Raw genomic sequence first — 21,204 nt, 5'->3', positions numbered from 1 at the left:
TCTGTTCTGTTCAGTGGCCCATTCATCTACCTTTGCACCAGCCTTAACTGCTATGGCTTTATGATAAGTCCTCTTGTAGTGTAAGATCCTTCCAGTTTTCTTCTTCTTCAAGACAGCCAGGAGCTTGAGTTTTAACTGACATATGGGGACAAGAAATTAAAGGAGTTGATACTAAGGCTTATGAATAACTGAAACCCCCCCAAAACTCCCATGCCAGCCAGGAGCAGTGGTTCACGCCTATAATCCCAGCACTTTGGGAGGCCAAGGCGGGCGGGTCACTTGAGGTCAGGAGTTGGAGACCAGCATGGGTGACATGTGGTGAAACCCTGTCTCTACTAAAAATACAAAAATTAGCTGGGCGTGGTGGTGCGAGCCTCTAGTACCAGCTACTTGGGAGTCTGAGGTACAAGAATCGCTTGAACTCAGGAGGCAGAGATTGCAGTGAGCCGAGATGGTGCCACTGCACTCCAACCTGGGCAACAGTGTGAGACTGTCTCAAATAAAAATAAAAAATTTAAAAAAAATTTAAAAACCCTCTCACTTAGCACAAGACAAAGAAATTTTGTCCTTTGTTGGTTTTCACGTCTGAATTTATACTTCCTGCATAGTCTAACAATCTCCAAACTAAAAATCAACATAAGAGGTTAATCTTCAAAAGCAAACAAAACTTTTCTGAAGGAATCTGACAGGAGATAAAGCCTAGCTTAGAATGAATTCTCACAAAATTATAAAACAATAAAAGATAAATATCTGTTGTGAAATATCAGTAGACCCAATAAATGGCAGTTAGATTAGTCACCTCCTCCCCACAAGAACCTCAGATAACAAAATTATCATCTAGAGATTATTTTAAAATTGTTTACGATAATTAAATGCAAAAAAGAAGAGATTGTGAACATCAGAAAAAGCAATACTTTTTAAGACTAAGCTGACTTGAAAAAGAATCAAATAGAGTTTCAAGGAATGAAATATACAATTGTCCTTGAAATTGAGAGTATTCATTGATTCCATGAAAGTCTTAGTTAAATAAATGACTGGTTCTAACCATAGAAGCATAAACATGACACCTGGTTAATTGTCCTTTTGTATTGCAGCCATTAGACAACCCTCTATCTTTGGTTGGGATGTGCTTAACACCAGCAGACATGGAATAAGCAGGAATGTTCTGAATGGGCTGGACATCCCTACCAACTCCTTCCCAGGGTGTTTGTCTGTCTGCCTTAAATACTAAATGTGGCATTTTTAGTGAAACACCACCAAAAGGGAACGCTGAAAAATGACCCAGCAAAATAGAAATTCAGAGGCAGCTTCCTGGTGGCTACACAGTTACCATTGGAGGGGTTTTTTAATGCCACTTACGCAAAATGAGCCCCTTCTGGCTTGGTTCAGGCTTAGGCTGTGTTGCAGGCAGCTGACATAATTCTCCATGTTTAATTTCAACACTTTCTCCAATCTGCATAGTGGAACCAGCACTTGCAGATCTTGGAGTCAGATTGGAATTTAAATTCTAGTTTCACTGCCTACCGCTGTATCTGGCCCACAGTTGACACTCAGTCTCTGAGACCTTCTTTCCCCTCCCACCTCCAGAATCCTTATCAAAGGCTCAGGACACACAGTGGCTGTGCTTCTGCCCATCTGAGTCCTAAGGACCCTCAGGAAATGGAGATAGTAGCTACTATTTACAATTACTCTTGCCAGTCATTGCCCTCGGTGCTTTATATACGTTACTTCATTTCTATTTCTTTTTCTTTTTCTTTTTTGAGACGGAGTCTTGCTGTGTTGCCCGAGCTGGAGTGCAGTGGCACGATCTTGGCTCACTGCAGCCTCCGTCTCCCAGGTTCAAGTGATTCTTCTGCCTCAGCCTCCCAAGTAGCTGGGATTACAGGCGCCTGCCACCAAGCCCAGCTAATTATTTTCATTTTTAGTAGAGATGGGTTTTTGCCATGTTGGCCAGGCTGATCTCGAACTCTTGACCTCAGGTGATCCACCTGCCTCAGCCTTTTGAAGTGCTGGGATTACAGGCGTGAGGCACCACGCCCAGCCACGTTACTTCATTTCAATTCTCATAACCACCCTGAGACATATACATATATAATTTCCCCCATTTCTTAAAATAAAGAACTTGGTACTATTTTTTATTTTTATTTTGCCCAAGATCACACCCTACAGCATGCCAGAAAGGAGATTTGAATCCATGTCTGTTCTAGGCTTTTTCCATAACACTAAGTGGCCTGACCCGTGGCTTATGATAATATTTTCTAAATCCAGCTTCTTTCCAAAAAGACAATTCATTTTCATAAAGGTTTAAACACTGGCAAGGAAACAAAAGGAGCTGGCTCTGTGGTCTTCACGACAGCCATGTTCCCGCTACAGGCCTGGCTGCTCCCTCAGCTGGGAGCTGCTGCCCACTCATGGAAACCGCATCCAGGACAGGCTTTATTGATGCCGCCTTCAAAGCCAAGGCAGCCATCTGAGAGGATGGAAGAAACCAGTAAAGTATGGGACGCTGGTGAGCCATCCCAGGTACAGTCGTGTTTTTATGCACCAGCACATTCGTGGAGCAAACTTGGTGTCCTCATAACGGCAGTTAATGAGTACAAGCGAGGTTCAGTTCTTTGTGTAAACAGGGGAGAACGCCTGTGTCTGAATATAATTCCGACTGCATCAAGGTCATTTTAGAGCTGGTGGAGCTCTATTTGTCTTAGGAAATCTCGAAAACTTTTATAGGGAATTCGGAAAATATTTTCGGCCAGCAGGAAAGATAAAATCCCTGCACACAAAGTGCAGGCATGGGCCCAGAGACTGAACAGACAGACTGCTGTAAAACCCCTGTTTAATAAGGCATTAAAATGCCATCGACCTGGACACATTTAAAAAAAAAAAAAAAGAGCTATGAAAACAAATACCATTCAAATAATTAGGATCTTATGCCTGAGGCCAGCCTTGATGCCAAGCAGGGACTTCCCTGCAGGAATCGGAGCTGAGCCCGATTCCCAAAAGGAGGAATCAGCCAAGACAAAGGCAGCTCTGGGCCTGGGTTTTTCCCAGCCCCCTTCAACCGCCTGCCTCTAGATGCTGAAGGCAGGGTCTCTGCAGTCGTTCCCCTCCCGACATCTTGGGTAACTCTAGTCCGGTAGTTCCAGTGGGGGTCGTGTGCCCCTGAGGCTGACTGACCTGCCTTCAGGAAGGCCCGCAGGGAAGGCCTTGAAGGCTGAGCTCTTGTACCTTTCTGCTCCATACAGGACAAGGAGGCATTTGAAGGCCTGCTCTGTTGGGAACTATGTGCCAAATGGGAGTGAAGGTTGGATAGTGAACATTTGTTTATGAACGTAGCTGTGAGGGGGAAAAAAGATGTCTTTTCATTAGCTCCTGCAAACACGGAAGCTGCCGCTGAGCTATTTCCTGCCACCGTAGCTTCTGAATAGTTGAAGGCCAGGTGCCCAGTGGCACATTGCTTTACCACCCCTAATACTGTCCCCCCCACCCCCAGGGTAGTTTCCAAAGGCTCAGCCTCAGAAATCTGAAAAATAAAGAACATGTCATTTTATTATTTCTGGAAGGGTTGTTTGTTTTTTGTTTGTTTGGGGGCACCGGTATTGCACAAGGTTGATGCTTAGCAGGTCTAATTGAAGGAGCTTTCTTTCATAAAATTGAATGTTAAGTCCAATTGTGTCTCCGGTACAATTTGAGAGGACCTCTTTATTTTTTTGCCTTTTCATTCTCTCCTTTAAAAAATTCTCATATGAACTTGTATCAGTGATGGGTAACTCTGCTTAAGGAATCCCATAGGGAAAGCTGTAACTATCTGAATATGTTTCTCATGTTTGATTTCTTCTTCCTCCTGTACATTTCCTTTTCTTCCAAGAGATTGTAACCACAGAAAAATTTCAAAATGAGAGAGCAGAGAAAGAGAGAGAGAAGAAGGGTGGGGGAAGAAAGAAATATAAAGCCTTCACATTTTCTGGGGTTAATTTGAATTGAACCAGTTGGTTTCATTTTGCGATACAAAAGAAAAATTCAGGCCTTAGGGCCTAAGACTTTCATTAAATTCAGCTTTGGCAAGTTCTAATAATATAGGGGTTTATTAAAAGCGTGAAAAATGTCATTGCCGAAGCCTTTCCTAAGCCGCGGCCTCACCTCTCGAGTGTGACTCACGCTTCCTCCATGGCCGCCTGAGCTGTAAAGTTGGGGGCAGGATATCTGAGGTCCAGGGAACCGGCTCCTTGAATCTCTCTTGCCATTTGGCCGGGATCATGTCCCAATTAGTGACCTTGCCATACAGAGCAGTAGCTGGACAGCAAGAGTGAGAGAGGGGCTGAGTGCTCAGGGCTGTTGTAAGTGATTAGTCCAAAAGAGTAGCGCAAAACTTAGAACCGCTGTCCCCGGCAGGAGGAAATGAAAGGATCAACACGAGAGGAGCACTGTGGCCAATTGTTCCCGGCCACAGCCACAGGCTTTTCTGTGTGTGCCGGAAATTGGCCTCCCCAAAAGCTGAGGATGCAGGCAGAGCAGGGAGACTGATAAGGCAGGTGATGCTAAATCATCCCCCTCTCAGAGCTAATGGGATTGGTCAGTGCCTTGCCAATCATTCCCCCTCCTCATCCTATAAAAAGCAGTGGGTCTTTTCATGAAGAAATGAGCATGGACTGGCACGGATTGGACCAACAAGAAGCTTACTCGTCACAATCCTTTTCATTTCTTAGTATGTATTTTCATTCAGAAGCATCTCGTTTGGCCTGTGGACCAAGGCCAGGAGGTTGGCAACACAGCTGTTACTCATCCCTTTTTATAACAGAGGACATTGAAGCCAAGAAAGATAGAGGGACTTGCCCAAGGCCTCCAAAAAGACAGCAACAAAGCTGGGACTTTCTTTCGACAATAGATGTATCCCCAGCGTCACCGAGTGTGACAACGGACTTGGAATGAGGGAGCAAAGCTCAAGCCATCCCGTCCTGGGGGCACTGGTGAGGATGGCTGGCTGACCTGCTGGAGGCACACTCTTTTCTAAGTGTCCTTGAATGCTATCCTGCATCCTGGATGCGTCCCAAACCCCTGGCAGTGGGGGTCGCTCAGAGGGCTGGGAGGACCAGGCAGGATTCCTCCAGCGTCGCTCTCCTGCTGCTGGCCTTGTGCACCTAACCACACGTAGATCTGGACTTTGGCATCTGGTAAAGGAGGCTTAACTGTGAGACAGGAGACGCGATAAAGTCAATAAATAGAATTTCCCAGAAAAGAAAAATCTCACTCTTTTAGACATCTAAAATGAGTCCTGTGCAGACAGGCAAATTATGTGGGGGGAAGGGGACAACTTGAACTGAGCACACGTTTCATCTCTATCATCTCATTTAATCTTTTCTATAACCTTGAAAGATAGGGAGTATTTTATTGCCCCTAATTAACGTGGGGAGACAGACTCACAGAGATTAGGCAGACATCTAATGAGGAGTGAAGCTCCAGGCCTCTTCTCTTTCTACTCCTGGGCCTGGTCTCTCCACCCAGAGCTCTGGTGATCCACCTCTGGGAGGACGGTGGAGAGCCCAGAGCATGACAGGAGTGGCAGAGGTCCCAGCCTGTGAGCAGAACCTCATGGTGACTTCCCCATCCCCCTGTGGGTCTCCACACTTTTTTTAAACCTCCTCTCCCTTCAGCAAAAAACCTTAAGGCTGGACAAAGTAGCTCACACCTGTAATCCCAGGACTTTGGGAGGCCGAGGCAGGCAGATCATGTGAGGCCAGGAGTTTAAGACCAGCCTGGCCAACATGGTGAAACCCCGTCTCTACTAAAAATTTAAAAATTCGCTGAGTGTGGTGGTGCGCACCTGTAGTCCCAGCTACCCGGGAGGCTGAGGCATGAGACTCGCTGGAACCTGGGAGGCAGAGGTTGCAGTGAGCTGAGATGGTGTCACTGCAATCCAGCCTGGGCAACAGAGGGAGACTCCATCTCAAACAAACAAACAAACAAACCTTAAAGCACGAGCTACCAATATCTTATTTACAAATTGATTTACAAATTATACATATGTACTACTATACAAATATAGACATTCGATATTTGAACAGTATGAGAATAAGTTTAAAATGTAAGATAAATAGAAAAAGAAGTTCTAGCTCCTGCGTCCCTAATTCTGCTCCAGAGAGGTCTGCTATAGATTCAGCAGAGCCCTGCCATGGCTGAGAAATTCGTGATTGTGAACGTGATTTGGGAATCATCGAACTTTAGTGCTGCAAGGGTTGTGAGGAGCTGTGTGGAAGAGGAAAAGGAGGCTCAGAGAGAGGGGAGACATGGCCAGCATGTGACAGATGCAACTAGGACTACATCTCCTCATGCTGAGTCCCAGGCTCTGTGTTCTCCTCTACACTGATAGAAAAAGAAGCCAAAGATTCTTTTTTTTGGGCCAGAAAATTACATTTGGGTCTCTCATGGGACAGGCTGGAGCTTAATGCCTGAACCTCCTATGCTGTGTCCCGAGTACATTCAGGTCCATCGCTGCCCTAAAGAGACAGCCACTGTCTTTTCAGTCTGGGCCACAGAACATGTGGGCCAGGCTACCAGCACGTGGGGGCTAGGGAGAAGGAGGACTGTGCTGTGCCATATTTGATGCTATTAAAAGCAGCTCACATAGTTTCCATCATTCCTAATGGAGCTGCGTCATTTCACAGACCCAGCCCTTGCTTCAGGCACCCTGGTTAGGAATTCTGGAAGTTAAAGAAAAGTGATTCCCAAACAAGTCTCTTCTAAGTTATCCCAAGGAAGCATATTTTGACCAAGAGTTGGAAAGGCAAGGAAAGGACACCCTAGCTTTGCTACCCATGCCAAGTGGGGCTTGGGGACATCCCCAAAACACTTTATTTTCCCCCCAAACACTTTAAACAGTTGTTTTCGAGGTACCTGAACTATTTCCTGACTCTACCAGCTTGGGCCGAGCTGATTCACCCACATGGGGAGGGCGAGAGCTGGTGCAATGACAGCCCCTCCTTTGATCAGCCCCTTCTCTGTGAAGTGGAGGCCAAAAGACAACACAACTTCATGGCCCAGTGGGGATGGGTGGTTGGAGTTGGTGGAGGTGACTGTAAATTATCATCCTCTAAAAGGTAACTCTCTGCCATTTTGTACACTTCATTGCACAAGATTGATGCTTAGCAGGTCTAATTGAAGGAGCTTTCATAAAATTGAATGTTAAATCTGATTGTGTCTCCAGTACCATTTGAGAGGACCTCTTTTTTTTTTTTGTCTTTTCATTCTCTCCTTTAAAAAATTCTTGTATGAACTTGTATCAGTGACTATTTAAAAATAAGTCATAAACTTATTTTAAAACATGTTTGTTTCCTTTTTGTTAATAAGCTCAAAGTCACTAAAAATACACATCGATTGGGTCCAGTGGCCTCAGAGGAAAAGGGAAGAAGGCAAGACTGGCACAGAACACGCAGTGGTAGCGGTGGTAATGGCAGCAGTAGTGGCATCTTAGAGAATAAAGCGAATGCTTCGGGTTAGAGAGAACTGGGTTTGAAGCCAGTTCTGACCCTTAGCCCATAACCTCGAGCAAGTTTCTTCACCTCCTTGAGCCTCAGTTTCCTCCTCTGTGAGGTAGAGGCGATAATGCCTCTCCTACCAAGTTGTGGGGAGGATTAGAGATAATAATCCTAATATAGTAGTGCCAAGTCCAATGGCTGGTGGCTGATTACTAACACACTCAATGTAAATATCTTTTTCTTTTCTCATTTTATAGATGAGAAAACTAAAACTCAGTTCAGATTCAACCCTCCTTTTCTGAATCAGAAATCTAAAGCAATGCCCTTCCATAAGAGGGGAAGGAAGGAGGGTGGGAATCAGCATTTGTTGAGTTCCTGTTTAGTTTTGGAACATCAGGGACAGAGAATGTGCCAAGCCCTCTCACATATGTTATTTTAATCTCCATGATCCCAAGAAGCAGATGTTATTTGCAATATTATCTCCATTGCATTGACAGGCGCAGAAGGAGTGGCTGTGCCAAAGGCACAAACCAGAAAGTGACAGAGCCAAGTATTGAACCCAGGATTTCCGGCTCAAGAGGCAGAGTTGGTGCCACTACCTCACGGATGCTGAGACATCTACTTCAGTGAGATAGCATTTACCCCCAGGGGAAAAGGGGAGATCAGAGTGCAAAATTCAGACCATGCCGGCCAAGTCATCAACTCTTAAGGCTGCAGGTAGCTAGCAGGCGTAAAGAATACCTGGCCCGCGGGTGCAGCAGCTCACACCTGTAATACCAGCACTTTGGGAGGCCAAGGCGGAAGGATCTCCTGAGGTCAGGAGTTCAAGACCAGCCTGGCCAACATGGTGAAACCCTGTCTCTACTAAAAATACAAAAACTAGCTGGGGGTGGTGGAGCATGCCTGTAACCCCAGCTACTCAGGAGAAGGAGAATCGTTTGAACCTGGGAAGTGGAGGTTGCAGTGAGCTGAGATGGTGCCACTGCACTCCAGCATGGGTGGCTGAGGGAGACTTTGTTTAAAAATAAATAATAAATAATACCTGACTCAGACTCTGTCAAACCTGATGCTGGAGGATCCTCTACAGAACTCACCAACCGAGCCTCCAAAGACCCTCTGGCCTTGTCCTCCTTATTTTTGATCAGCTCCCAATTCCAAAGAGCCCTACTTGGGACTGTCCTGCCTGGCCTGGAAAAGGAGGAGGCACACAAAGCTGCCTTACACCCTCAGAACCAGGGGGTCTCTGGTGGCTCTTGCTGGGATGAGCATTTCTCCTGTTGAGGGTGTTTCTAAAAGAAGAAAGCGTGACAGCTGGGAAGGGTCTGAGAGGAGCCTCAATGTGCTCAGTTATCAACTAGGAGTCCACTTTCCACCTTCCCATTAGAGCGGTGCTCTCTAAATGCCACAGATGATTCGCTCAATTATATCTGGAGGAGTCTCACAATTCCTTACACCCGATGCCAAAGGTTTATATTAGCACACGCTGAGAGACTTGTCTTGTTCAAAAGCTTATCTGCAGGCAGGTTGGCGAGAGGCTGGCTCCTCCTCTGCTGTCTGATGGTCCGTGCAGGTACCTGCTAGGGTTGGACAGAGGGAGAGAGGTCAGGCTGTGAAGGGATGAAGGATGCAGGAGCACTGTTGTTTCCCAAGAGCGTGCCCTGTGCCAGGCCCTGGGCTGGAGGCTTTACACGAAGAGCCATATTTGGAGGCTTCTTGGCCTTAGTTTGGTTTGTTTCAGGTTTTTTCTCTTCTTAAAAGAGAGGGAAGGCCCGTCCCATCTTGGCATAGACTGAGTGGCCTCCCATGGAAGGGTTTGAAGGAAGAGACCATTTGGAACCTTTGAAGGAGAAAGAGGTGTTGGGTCAGATGCTGGAAACCCCTGATCCAGTACTCCCAGGCCCACCTGCCCCTAGGAAGCAACAGGCCTCTCCAGCAGCCTGTGACTCTGGCGAATGGCCTACAGCAGTGCCCCGCTTCCTCACCACGCACAAGGTGGCAGCCAGAGCGCAAGATTCAGGTCATGCAGAGCTGAAAGCAGGGTCACCAATGAAAGCAGCAGTCTTCTCGTTGAGTGGCCTCCCATCTTGGGCCGTTCCCTGGCTCCACATGTCAGAAAACCATCACTCCATGAACAACAGCTTAGGGCCCAGGAGGACCATTCACAGCGGCCCCAAGCTCCATAGCCTCACACAGCTGACATCTTGGCCAGCCCAGACCCGGGGATTTGCCGTTATAGCAAGCACTGCCAGGCCTGCTGGAAGAGAGGAAATGTGTAGAGATGTAGAGGATCTTTGGAGGTAGAATCTGCAGTTTGGTGAGCATTTGGGGTGGGCAGGTAGGGAGAGGAGGGAGTTGGCACTGAAGCCCAGGTTTCTGACTTGAGCAACTGGATGCTGGCTGGTGGTGCCATTACCAAAATGGAGGACATGAGGGAGACCTGGAGGGAGAGTCTGGGTTCCAGTCTGAATTGGAGGACTTAACATCTCTTTCTGGCAGAAACGTCCAGAAGACAGTATCAGGAGAGAAAAATGAGATTGGAGTTGAGCTTCGTTGGCATATGTTGGTGAGAGAAGCCGTGCGAACAGATGTCATCACCCAGGGAGAGGACCTAGGGAGGAGTGGAAAATGCTAAAGCCCCAGCCTGAACAAAAGCAGCATTACAGGACTGGGCAGGATCAAGGTGTCTGAAGGGGAGAGCCAGGGAGGGGAGGAAAACAAACACGGGGAGGAGGCCCAGAAGTCAACCTTCGTCCACACAGGCAGCAATTCAGCAGATCCACCACTTCCTGAAGTTACTGCTGTTAGCACTGGGCACAGTTTCTTTTAGCCTTTCTTCTTTTTCTTTTCTTCGGGTACTTCTATAATCACAATTTTTTTTTTTTTTTAGTTCAGTTAAATCTTTTAATTGCAGAAGTAATACATGCCCATTGTAACAAGTTAAACAAAACAGAGATATATGAGGGAATCATCATAAGCAGTTTCTTCTAAATCGCGTCTGTGTCCCTAACACACACACAAATACACGTCGTACACATACACTGTGCACGCATAATCATATACACACAAATGCACCCCATCTCCTGGACATTTCTGCTTAATCGATGTTAGGACCTCCAGAGTGGTTTTTTGTTTTGTATTGCGCACACATGGGAGACCACATGTCAGGAACTTTTTTTCACATAGTATTTCATGTATATACAGAGATAGTTCATCCCCTTGTTCCCTGCTATTTAATGATCTATAGTTTGGCTACACACCAATCTTTTTGTTTTCACTTCAAATGTTCTTGAAATTGTACTCTACATTAGGATCCTCTTTTTTCACTTAGTTTTAAATCAAGTCTCATATCATTAAGGGCCCTTTGTAAACATGATTTCAATGACAGCATCATATTCCAGAATGTGAGTATCTCATAATTTACCAATTTACTTTCAGCCAGTTTGGGGCTATTGAAAAGTAAAACCACAATGAGTATCATACAGTAGTAAGCTATGCCCACATTTCTGGTTATTTTCTTTAGGATATGAACACTTTTAGAGTCTTTGTCCATGCTACCAAATTGCTCTTTCCAGAAAAACCATATCAATCTGTACTCCCACTAGCAATGACTGAGAGAGGCTCCCAACACTTTTTCTTAAATGTTTACTAATCTGGTAGATCAAAGTGGCATGTTATCACTTCAATTTGCATTTTAGATGACTAGTGAGATTAATTCTCTATTTGCAATTCTTCTAAGAATTATCTGAATATGCACCCATTGCTCTAGTTTTCCAAAGAGGAGGTGGTCAGCCTTCCTCCCTCACCACCTGCCCAGTCCCAGCCCTGAGCCTTCCTGCCTCAGAGGTTTGGATCCACCCTTGACTCCAAAATGGCCCTTTTCCTCCTGGTTCTGCATCCCTTGCCATCTGTTCTCAGGCATCTTCCATCCCCTCCACATCCCCATGGCTGGCCTCTCTCTCTTGGCTTCTATGCCTGTGGGTGCCCCTTTCTCTGCACCCTAAAACCCTTGCACAGAACAACCAAACACAAGCCTAGAATGCTCAAGCAGGCTGCCAGGGCCTGCCATCAGACTGGGACCAGTGCTGACAGGCCAGCAGACACAGCAGGGACCTCTGATGCCCCGACCTGGGCCAGGGAGAAATGGGTGGCCACCACTGGGACTTCCCCTGCAGGGACCGTGCACAATCCCCTCATCTTTTCCTTTTCCATTTTTCCTCCTCTCCCCATTATTCTGACTCAGGCTTTAACTTTCATAAATGATGCAGTGTGCTGGTTTGGGGTTTCTGCAGGAGAATTTCTGCACTCCTTGGGGCACTGGGGCCTGTTCACCCTTGTTACAGAAGAGGAACCCTCGATGCTCTGCAGACCCCGTCAGGCTGCGGTGATAAGCAGGGCTGTTTGAGCTGCATCATGTAAACCTGGCCCTTCCGAGTGAGACTTCGCAGAAATCCCACTGGAGATTCTTCTGCCCCTGTGCTGTCTACTTTCCTTCATAATGATAAATGGCTGAAAAGAAAACTATCTAATCTCCAAACTGCTTGCTTTTTTTTCTCCTCTTTCTTCAAGGAGAGGAGGAAGAACACAGTCACATAAAACAGAGTCCTTCATCGCCTGCTTCTCGGGAGACGGTTCTTTCCCTTTTCATCCCAGGCCTGTTTCTGATCTGTGATGGGCTCGCATTGAAAGCTCCAGCCCGGCGCTCCCTAATCAGCTGCGACAGCCGCTGTGGTTGCTCGGGTCGCCCATTGAAATTGAATTGATTACCCGGCCCCTTTGCCATTTTGTTCGGCGCACAATTGCTTAATAGCTGTCACCTTGGCTTTCAGTCCAGCCCGGCTTCAGGCTGACTGGTTCCCATTACTCGGGATGGCCAGTGCAAGTTCATCACCTTGACAGGATGTCCCTGATTGGTTCCGTATGCCTTGGAGACCTGTCATAGATTTGGTGGGGGGAGAGAGGGCTTGCGGGGGGGACGGCATGGAAATCTCTTGGCTGCAGGAACAGTCAGGTTTCACTGCAGGGCTCACCACGTTTGAATCATTACCAGGTCTTCTTGTCAGGAGTGTGGCCTCTGCTGACATAGCTGCTAATGAATTTGTAAATTTTTTTAAAAATACAAAACAACCCAGCCTGTTCTAACCTTTGCTGTCGCCACCTGCCGCCTGGGTGGGGGTGGCAAGCAAGCAGTCGCTCCCCTCGCCCCACCCGCTTCCCCTGCCGGCTGAGCTGGAGACCCGGGCTGGGAGTGAGGCATCTTTCAAGTGAAATCCTTTGCGCTGGGAACTACTTCAATTAGACAGCAGGGGGAATGTTAACATGCCCTCCGGCCTTTTAAGTGGGTTTTAATTTTATGTTGTAAGATAAGACACTGCGAGGCTGGGCTGCTACTCCTCCAGCAGGCTCCATTAGTGGGGCGAGGCGAGGCCTCTTGACCCCCTGAGGCCCAGCCAAGGCTGGAAGTTGGTTTGGTTTTTTAACAATTTGTCAGTCTGACCCAGCTTCTCTTTCCCTTCTCCCTTTTGTTATTCCAGGCTCTTCTGCGGTTGAGGGCCAACTGTCGGTGGCTGAGTTGCTGCTGAGAGGCCTGCCCCAGCTTCCCCCCAGGGGCCTGGCCCTGGGCTGGAGAGCACAGCCCCCAAGGCTGCCTTCCCATGGACACGCAGCTGAATGTTAATTGGCTTTTGTCCCCTTCCCAGGCAGGGCACAGCAGAAGCAGACCCTTTTCATGTGGCAGGTTTCTGGCCGATGATGTATGACCTGTTGGCGCTCCTGAATGGTGCCCTTTGTTTCAGGATATCCCATGTGCCCCCTTTTTATTGAGCTGTTGATTCAGAGGGGCAGGAAAGTTTCACAAATCCCACTGCAGGCCCGACTCTGGCCATGCCCAGGTGGGGAAGCCCAGGGACCTCACGCTTCCCAGCAAGCTGGCAGGAAGCCGTGGGCTGCCTTGAGGCAAAATACTCCTTTAAGAAGTGGCTTTCTTCATGTCAGACTCAGCCAACCATGTGTTTGGAGAGAACCTGGGAACATCCGCATTGCCCCCAGCCCTCTGCCTGGGCTCTAGAAGGTGTGGAGTGTCCCAGATGTGCTGTGTTCAGCCAGAAAGAAAAGAGCACAGCAGGTGGGAGTTAGGAAGATTCCCCCCTTCCCTGTCCCCTGAGCCAAGCTCAGTTAACATCTTTCTCCATGACCAAGAAGCCCAAGGTGTGCGCCAACAGCCAAGGGAGGATGGAGCTTGGCTTCCTCTTCTGCAGGAGTAAGTCCAGCCAGAGAGCAGCCTAGAGCCACAAAAGGACTCTGGGGAAACAGGAGACAAGGTTGACTCTTTACCCGGCAGGAAATCTCATCTCAGTCCTGACAGGGCAAGGATTCAAGGGCACACCTCCCTTGACTTCTCTTTTCCTGGGTTCCCAGACCAGCCTGCAGTGGAGATGGTGGATGCAGGTAAGCAGCTTTGGGGAAGGAGCCATGAGGGGCACGGCAGGTGGCAAGGTCATAAGGAGGGAGAGCCAGCAGCACCTTCCTATGCCTGCCTCTTCGAATCTAGGGTAAACCTGGGCTGGATTTCACCTCTTTTTTCCTCTCTCCATTTTGTGGCCGAGCTTCAGAGACCTGGCCAAGGTGCGGGCGAATGGGTACTTTGCCAGGCCTTGACTCACCGTCTCTGGGGTGACGGTGGTGATGAGCTCATGCCCCTGACTGCTCCAGGAAGCCCCCGGCGCTGACTCGAGCCTGCTCTTCAGTTCCTTTTCTGAAGCAGCTGCATAAATCCCACCAGGAATTCCCTACTTATGAGACCACTTCCCTCAAATGGCCAGCTTATGTGGTCACTGCTGAAAGGAGACAGATTCTTGCTCTACTGCCTGCCCTGCCCTTCTGGGGTCTTTGTGGACCCTGGAATCCAGATTCATAACCCAGGGAGTAGCACGAGATCAAAGGTACCATTGCTCTGTTGGTCCTAAGTGACTTCACTCTGAGCTCAGGGGCTCCACGGTACAAATGTTCAGAGGCACTGAAGGCCTCACCTGACACTTGAGAAAAAAAAATACCAGCAAAAAAGAGGCAGAGGCCATTGCAGAACCAAGAAATGACAAGTCAGTAATAAAGAGCGTCCACACACTTCACAGTTGTAAAATGGCTTTATGTTCCGATATGCAAAATAAAACGTCCATGCTATATAACAAAACACTTGAAGTTCCATATCACCTGTTAGCTAATGTGTTTTCTAAAAAAGCTTTATCTGTAGTGTGTGTGTGTATATATATATATTTATTTATATGTTTTATCTAAACCATTCTTAGTTTTTAATATCAAACATGTAATAAAAATTTAAATAGATGTCTTTCCAAATACCTCCTCCAATGTTTATTTTTATTAAGTTCATTCATTTGTAAAAAGCAAAGCTGAATTTGACATGTGGCCTGCATTTGTGAGATATATATATATAAAATATATTTATTTATTTATATAATATATAAATAGCTATTCAGCATGCAAAGTTTAGTGATTTCCCAAGTTTGATGGAGAGTTCACCCCAGCCACATTGATGGCCTGGTGGTGTTCAATGCTAAAACGCAGGGCTGAGGACTGTGTGAATGCCACACTGGAGAATTCTCTTTGCTCCTCTGAGCTCACCGGCTGAGTTTACTGGAAGAAATGAATTTTTCTCAACTATCTTTATTTCTGTTGGGCTTTCTCGCTCCAGAAGCGTAGATTTTCTGCGAGCGGAACAGGCCCTGGAGATGCCAGACATCAGCTGCAGTGTGGCTTCCTGGGGATGATGCCAGCTGAGGCGTGTTTCATAATTGCCCGTCATAGGATGCAGATGGGATGATGCCTGGGAGGCCGACTCTCCGCACACCAGAGTGAGAGACTGTATGTTGGGGACCTAGGGGGAAGGGCTCTCTACTACAAAACCTGAATGATGACAGAGATGCTACTGGTTGCATTTTCCCTTCTCTTGAAGGAAAAAAAAAAAACCTTTAAAAATACCCCTCAGGTGACATTTAGCACATGACCCTTTCCGAATGTCATCCCTCAGGCCTCAGAGTTCCAGTCATCAATGTCTAGGCCACTAACTGAGCAGCCAGCTGTACTATCAAAGTACATGTTGTGGCTGAGCTGAGCCCACCTCTCAGGCAGTCTTACAGACTCTCCAGAAGCCCAAGGAATGGGCCTCCTGCTACCAAAACCAGATTCTCCTCTCCCCTTGCAAATAGAAGGCCAGGAACTCTAAGGCGTGCACAGAGCCGTCACACCCCAGCAGCAAGAATCTTCCTACCCCAGCAATGAGAATCTTTCCCCATGGGACAGACCTCCCCACCTGGCCCCTGAGTAAATCAACAATTATAAAACCCTTCCAATAACTCATGAGAACCCTCCACTCCCATCCCACCCACGGGCATGTCAAGAGATGTCAGATAACAATGGACCCAGGTCCTGCAGCCAAAATCACTTCTTAGATAAATGTGGTGTTTTTTTTTCCTTGTCATGACCTCAGTTGTATGTCAGAAGATGGATGCTCTCCAAATACATACGTGCTCGCGTGCAGACACACACACACACACACACACACACACACTCCCTCTGGAATACCTTCCTGTGTTTCTTGGTAGTGCAGGCCACCCACAGAGGTTAATACTGGAGCAACACGGTCCCGGGGCTGTGGAGGAGACGTGAGACTCATCCATCAGTCCAGTTCTCCACAGTCCCCATTCCTGAATGGTACTGTAAGGAAGACTCTCGGGACAAGGAGAAGGTTTGAGAGTAGAGAAACTCATTGGCAGCATTTAGATGTGGTGAGGGTGGCTTCCTCTCACATCCTGGGGGAAGGCCACGCTCTCTTGCAAATGAGGCGCTGGGCCCCCGCTCTCGGACCTGAGACTGGGAGAGCTGATTGTAGACGCTGAAGTGGGCGTTTCCTGGTGGCTGGGAGCTCTGAGCGGAGAGGGTGGGCAGCCGCGGCATCATGGTGGTGGCGGTGAAGTGGGTGGGAAAGGGCTGGTATGGCACAGTCTCCATCGTCTGCACGCTATAGCTGGTGTACGGCGACACTGAAGTCCACATGTTACAGCTCAGCGGAGGTGGGGGCAGGTCATCCACCCCAGACACCCCGGCAATCTCAGGCCCTGAACCTGAGTACATACAGGCTTCTCTGGGGGTCACCTCACTGCAGTAGGAGGGGCTCAGCATCTGCTGGTCGTAGGGAGGGGGAGAACGGAAATAGTGATCCTCCCCCACCGAAGAGGGGGCTTCCAGATAGGATCGCTTGCAGGGTAAGTCCAGGTGTCGGGCACCATCTGCTGAAAGACAAAGTAACACTCAGGAAGAACCATTTCCACCAGCCCAGGCCCCAGGGCGCCCTGCTGGATGCTGGGACAGCCTGTCCTTTTCCCTCCGCGCCCGCCCTCCCCATGTTGCCATGGCACTCCCAGAGCCATTTCAATCAGCCACAGCTTTTATAGGGTGGCAGCCGCCAAGAAGTGGTCAGATTACGGACCCTACTCAGAGGCCACGGGGGACACCACATCACCGGACACTGAGGGCCGGGTTTAGCCAGGCAACACTTGGCTTTGATCCTTCGCCAGCCTGACTCTTGAGAGAGTAAGAGGACTTGGTGTGCAGTGGCATTCTCAGGCTAGGCCTGCCCTGGCCAAGGAAAGGGGAGGCCCTTGCCAGGCCAGCCCAGGCCCAGAGGCCACATCTGTCTGAAAGAGCCAGAAAATTAAGGCTATGAGGTTCCTGCCTCCATCCTCAGATCCCAGGAAGACCTCAGGGAGCCAAAGCCGCTTGCAGGCGTGTTTCTGTTGTTTTTAGAAGTGGAACTAACCTCACATATGTTTAAAGAAGAGCCATCGGATTTTTACTACACAGATTCCAACATAACAGTGTCTACAAAATTAAGAAATAGAACTGATAATAAGTGAAAAAGGTGACATACTTTTCAGGCTAAGCAGATACTCTGGAGGAAGACGACATCAGATGCCACAAATCATGTATGTGCCTTTCGACATCCTCCACCAGGAGGGTCTAACTATCCGGAGTGGCGCGCCCTCCCCTGGGATCCAGGGCTGACCCAGGCCTGAGGGTTTGGGGAGCAGCCCACTGAGCCAATTTAAGAACACTCATCTGGGCTGGGTGCGGTGGCTCACACCTGTAATTCCAGCACTCTGGGAGGCCAAGGTGGGCGGATCACTTGAGGTCAGGAGTTCAAGACAGCCTGACCAACATGGTGAAACCCCATCTCTACTAAAAATACAAAACTTAGCTGGGCGTGGTGGCATGCACCTGTAATCCCAGCTACTGGGGAGGCTGAGGCAGAAGAATGGCTTGAATTCGGGAGGCAGAGGTTGCAGTGAGCCCAGATTGCACCATTACACTCCAGCCTGGGAGACAGTGCGAGACTCCATCTCAAAAAAAAAAAAAAAAAAAAAAAAAACCACAAACCCCACCCATCCATGGCTCATCTTGGCCTCCCTCCTCTTGTTTTCTCCAGGCATTCATTCTGGAAGCTCTCTGTGTGCACACACAGGGCTGGAAGCAGAGGGGCTGAGTGGGTGTGAAGGCCTGTGCTCACCTCTCTCCTCCGCCCCTGCTGGTGGCATCTGCCCTTTCCAGGGAGACCTGCTCCTCTCCCTGGCCCAGCTCTCTCCTTTGCCCCTCACTCAGCCTGATTCTCTGTCATCTCTCCAAATCCCTCTCTTCTCCCTGCGCTAAGCTCTTGATCCTGGCAGGTGGCCTACTCACTCTAGGTCAGGAGTTGGCAAACTTTTTCTGCAAAGGGCCAGATAGTAAATATCTCAGGCTTTGTGGGCCATAGGGTATCTGTTGCAACTACGAAACTCTGCTGTTGTCCCATGAAAGCAGCCATAGACAACCCGTAAGTAAATGAGTATGGCTGTGTTCCAGTAAAACGTTATGGACACTAAAACTTTAATATCACATAATGCTCGCATTTCATGAAATATTCTCCTTTTGAATTTTTTCAATTGTTTTGAAATGTAAAAACTATTTTGTACAGGTAGCAGGCTGGGTTAGGTCCGAAGGCCACAGTTTGACGACCCGTGGTCTAGGTCACTGAGTTCTAATGAGACTTATGCAGGGGATCTCGGAGCTCTGCCAGGCTAGTCCCTAGGAGCAGGCTGAGGGAACATTCTGGATGGCAAGCAAAAGTCCCCAGGCTCATTCTGAAGGGAATTTCAGCGGCCCCGTGAGGTCTTCTGGTGGGGTAACATGAATCATCGCAATTCTATCCATGGAGGAATCAAAACCTGGCACAGAGCACAGACGTGATGGTGCCTAGCTCCGGGTTCCTCCTCTTTACGAAGAGACCTGGCACAGAGGGTGCTGTGGCTTGTCTTCCCAGCTCCCATCTACATCCACAATAGCTCATCTCAACTCTCAAGCAGCCACTGCAGATCCTGGAAGGAATGATCGGACGGAAGGCCCTGCACGTGAGACACCAAGTCCTCCCTGTTCTGGAATTGAGGTTGCTTTGACAAATAACAGCTCCAATCCCAAAACCTCTGGACTGGGAAGTGTCAGCCTCTTCCTGCACTTCCAGGCAGAGCCCAGCTCACCCCATGAGGCTCTCAGAGCAGTGACTGCAAAGCAACACTTGGAAAGGCATCTGGGGACGCCAGGGCTACAAGCTGTCTGTGAGGGTTCCAAAGGCAGCATTAAAGACGAGAACCAGCATCCCTGCACTGGAAAAGATGGCCCTGCGCCCAGCTGTGATCCCTAACCCTTCAGGCCCACTCTCCCAGGCCACACAAGCACCAGATGCGTGTGTGTGTTTTGGGGGGTCAGGGGGCTGCAGAGTGGTGTCGGGGAGAACCTCACCCCTTCTCTGACCCCCTAGGGCTTCTAGACCAGGAGAGCACTACCTCGTCTTTTCAGGCAGTGATAGAAGAGGCTTGAGTCCCTCTGGGCAGGAAAGGTGCTGAGGGGCAGGTCCTGCGGCTCCGCGAGCTGCGAGTGAGCACCGTTCTCGTGCTGGTAGTGCTGGAGCGCCTGGTGGGTGCCGAGCAGGGGGCCCACATCTGGTGTGGCCGAGAGTTGGGGGGAGATTAGCCTCTGCCTCATGATGCTTTTGGAAATCACAGGGTATTCTTTGCTGAAGGGGTGGGGAGGACAGGAGGAGAGACAGGAAGAGAGTGAAGATGCACTGAGGGTCACAGAGGCCACGTGCCTGAATCCCTTCTGCCCACCCCACCCCCCGGGCCGCGCGGCCCCCACCTCTGCAGCCGGGCCACACGCAGGTCACTGTCATCACTGCCCCGGAATCCCTTGGCAAAAGGGTTGTTCTCAATTTTCAGCTGGGTGATCTGTGGGGGGAAAACACACAGGGTCGCCGGGAGGAGGGTGAGACTGGGCTGACCTCTGGCCCTCCCTCCTCCCCAACCCCAGGCAAAGTCAGAGCTAGGGCAGGTCTGGGGAAGTGGGCCTTGCCATTCCCACCTGGTTTGTTCCTGGCTCTGATCCCTTCTCCTTGCTCTCCACCCTCCGATTCTTTCTGCTGCTGCCCATCCCTCTGCACTGCCGGGCTTCTGTCCCCATGGGTCTCTCCTGGGGACCTGTAACAGCTTCCCAGTGAGCATCCCAGGCCTGCCGCCTGAGTCTGTGCAATTACCACATCAGGCTCTGAGTGACCGTTCTAGATGCAATTCCCACTCTGTCACTCTTCTGCCTAAAATCCACCACAGCCACGGCCCTTCCCCAGTGACCCCTGCCCACCTGCCAGTCCCCGTGTGCATACTGTGGAAAGCAGATGGGTGGCAGAGCACGGCTGTCAGTGACTGGGACACAGTGGGGGTGGCTGGGCTGGGCAGGGCAGTAACCAGGGTGGGAGGTGGCCGACCACAGCCTGGGAAGTGCCTCTGCTCAGGCTCTGCTTCCACACCCCAGCTGACAGCACCCCAGGGCTCCTCTCCCCATTCCCTACCCCTCTCTCTGAAGGCACCAGGAGATGAACCAAGAGAAAGAAGATTGTGGAATGAAAGGGTCCAACGCTCAAACCACAAGGCAGGCTCCAAGCTCCTGGTTTTTACAGTTGCCAATTTTCTCCATTCCGCAAAACACAGAGACTGTAATTCCTCTGCGCTGGAGATGGACGTGTCTAGGGTCCTTTTCTGTTCATCATTCGATTTGCTCACGGTTCTGAGGGACTCTAGGCTTCTGAGGGCCCTGCACTAGGCCTGCCCAAGCCCTGCTGGGACTCTGGCTTCACACTCTGCCTCTCTGCGTGGTGGAAGGAATGCGGGATGGTTTTAAGCGGGGTCTGTGGGGCAGTGGCTGTACCTTGTGATTCTGGTAGGAGGTCACAGAGATGAAGGAGGTCTCTGGGAACACGTGGGTGCAGAAAGCGGTGTTTTTGGAGCCGAAAGCGTTGTTCTCATCAGCCTTAACGATGTGGAGCCGCGGCTGGTACTTGTGCATGGAGTTGAGGATGATCTGGAAGAGAAGGATCTCATGCTGAGCTCCAGGGCCCCATCCGCAAACCCCAGGCCCTTGACCTCATTCATCTGGCCCTGGCCTGGTTTTTCTCATTCTCCTCAAAGCACAGGATCCAGGGCCTGTGGACCAGGACTGGAGCTCCCAAGTGAAGAACCAAGCCCCTGGGCCCCAAACTCTCTCCACCCCGGCCCCACTTAGCCTCTCTGCACCAGCACTAACGCCCAGCCCCAGGCCCTCCCTGATGTGACCAATTGATTCACTGTGGTAATGGAGAACTCGA

General features: G+C 49.3%; 1 protein-coding gene and 1 long non-coding RNA gene across 3 annotated transcripts in view; one reads left to right on the top strand and one right to left on the bottom strand.

Moving 5' to 3' along the window:
• The window catches only part of LOC144335491 (uncharacterized), a 207,592-nt gene that overhangs the window by 183,391 nt on the left and 2,997 nt on the right, over positions 1-21,204 (top strand). Inside the window, exons 4-5 of the long non-coding RNA XR_013406373.1 lie at positions 7,967-8,655; positions 15,232-15,344. This is a non-coding gene — a long non-coding RNA (uncharacterized LOC144335491). The remainder of the gene's footprint in view (positions 1-7,966; positions 8,656-15,231; positions 15,345-21,204) is intronic.
• TBX4 (T-box transcription factor 4) overlaps positions 14,594-21,204 on the bottom strand; it is a 32,521-nt gene continuing 25,910 nt past the window's right edge. Inside the window, exons 6-9 of one of the 2 annotated variants that reach the window (XM_015120019.3) lie at positions 20,769-20,921; positions 19,707-19,795; positions 19,355-19,584; positions 14,594-16,771 (exon numbers count right to left, since the gene is read on the bottom strand). In XM_015120019.3, coding sequence (XP_014975505.1) covers positions 16,152-16,771; positions 19,355-19,584; positions 19,707-19,795; positions 20,769-20,921 — 1,092 coding nt within the window. In that variant the 3' untranslated portion in view covers positions 14,594-16,151. The remainder of the gene's footprint in view (positions 16,772-19,354; positions 19,585-19,706; positions 19,796-20,768; positions 20,922-21,204) is intronic. The other variant, XM_015120020.3, reaches the window with a different exon arrangement.

Source organism: Macaca mulatta, chromosome 16, assembly GCF_049350105.2.
Source record: "Macaca mulatta isolate MMU2019108-1 chromosome 16, T2T-MMU8v2.0, whole genome shotgun sequence".
In the NCBI taxonomy this organism is placed as follows: domain Eukaryota; kingdom Metazoa; phylum Chordata; class Mammalia; order Primates; family Cercopithecidae; genus Macaca; species Macaca mulatta.
Note: the sequence above shows the minus strand (reverse complement) of the source record. Positions and strands in the feature narration are given on the sequence as shown.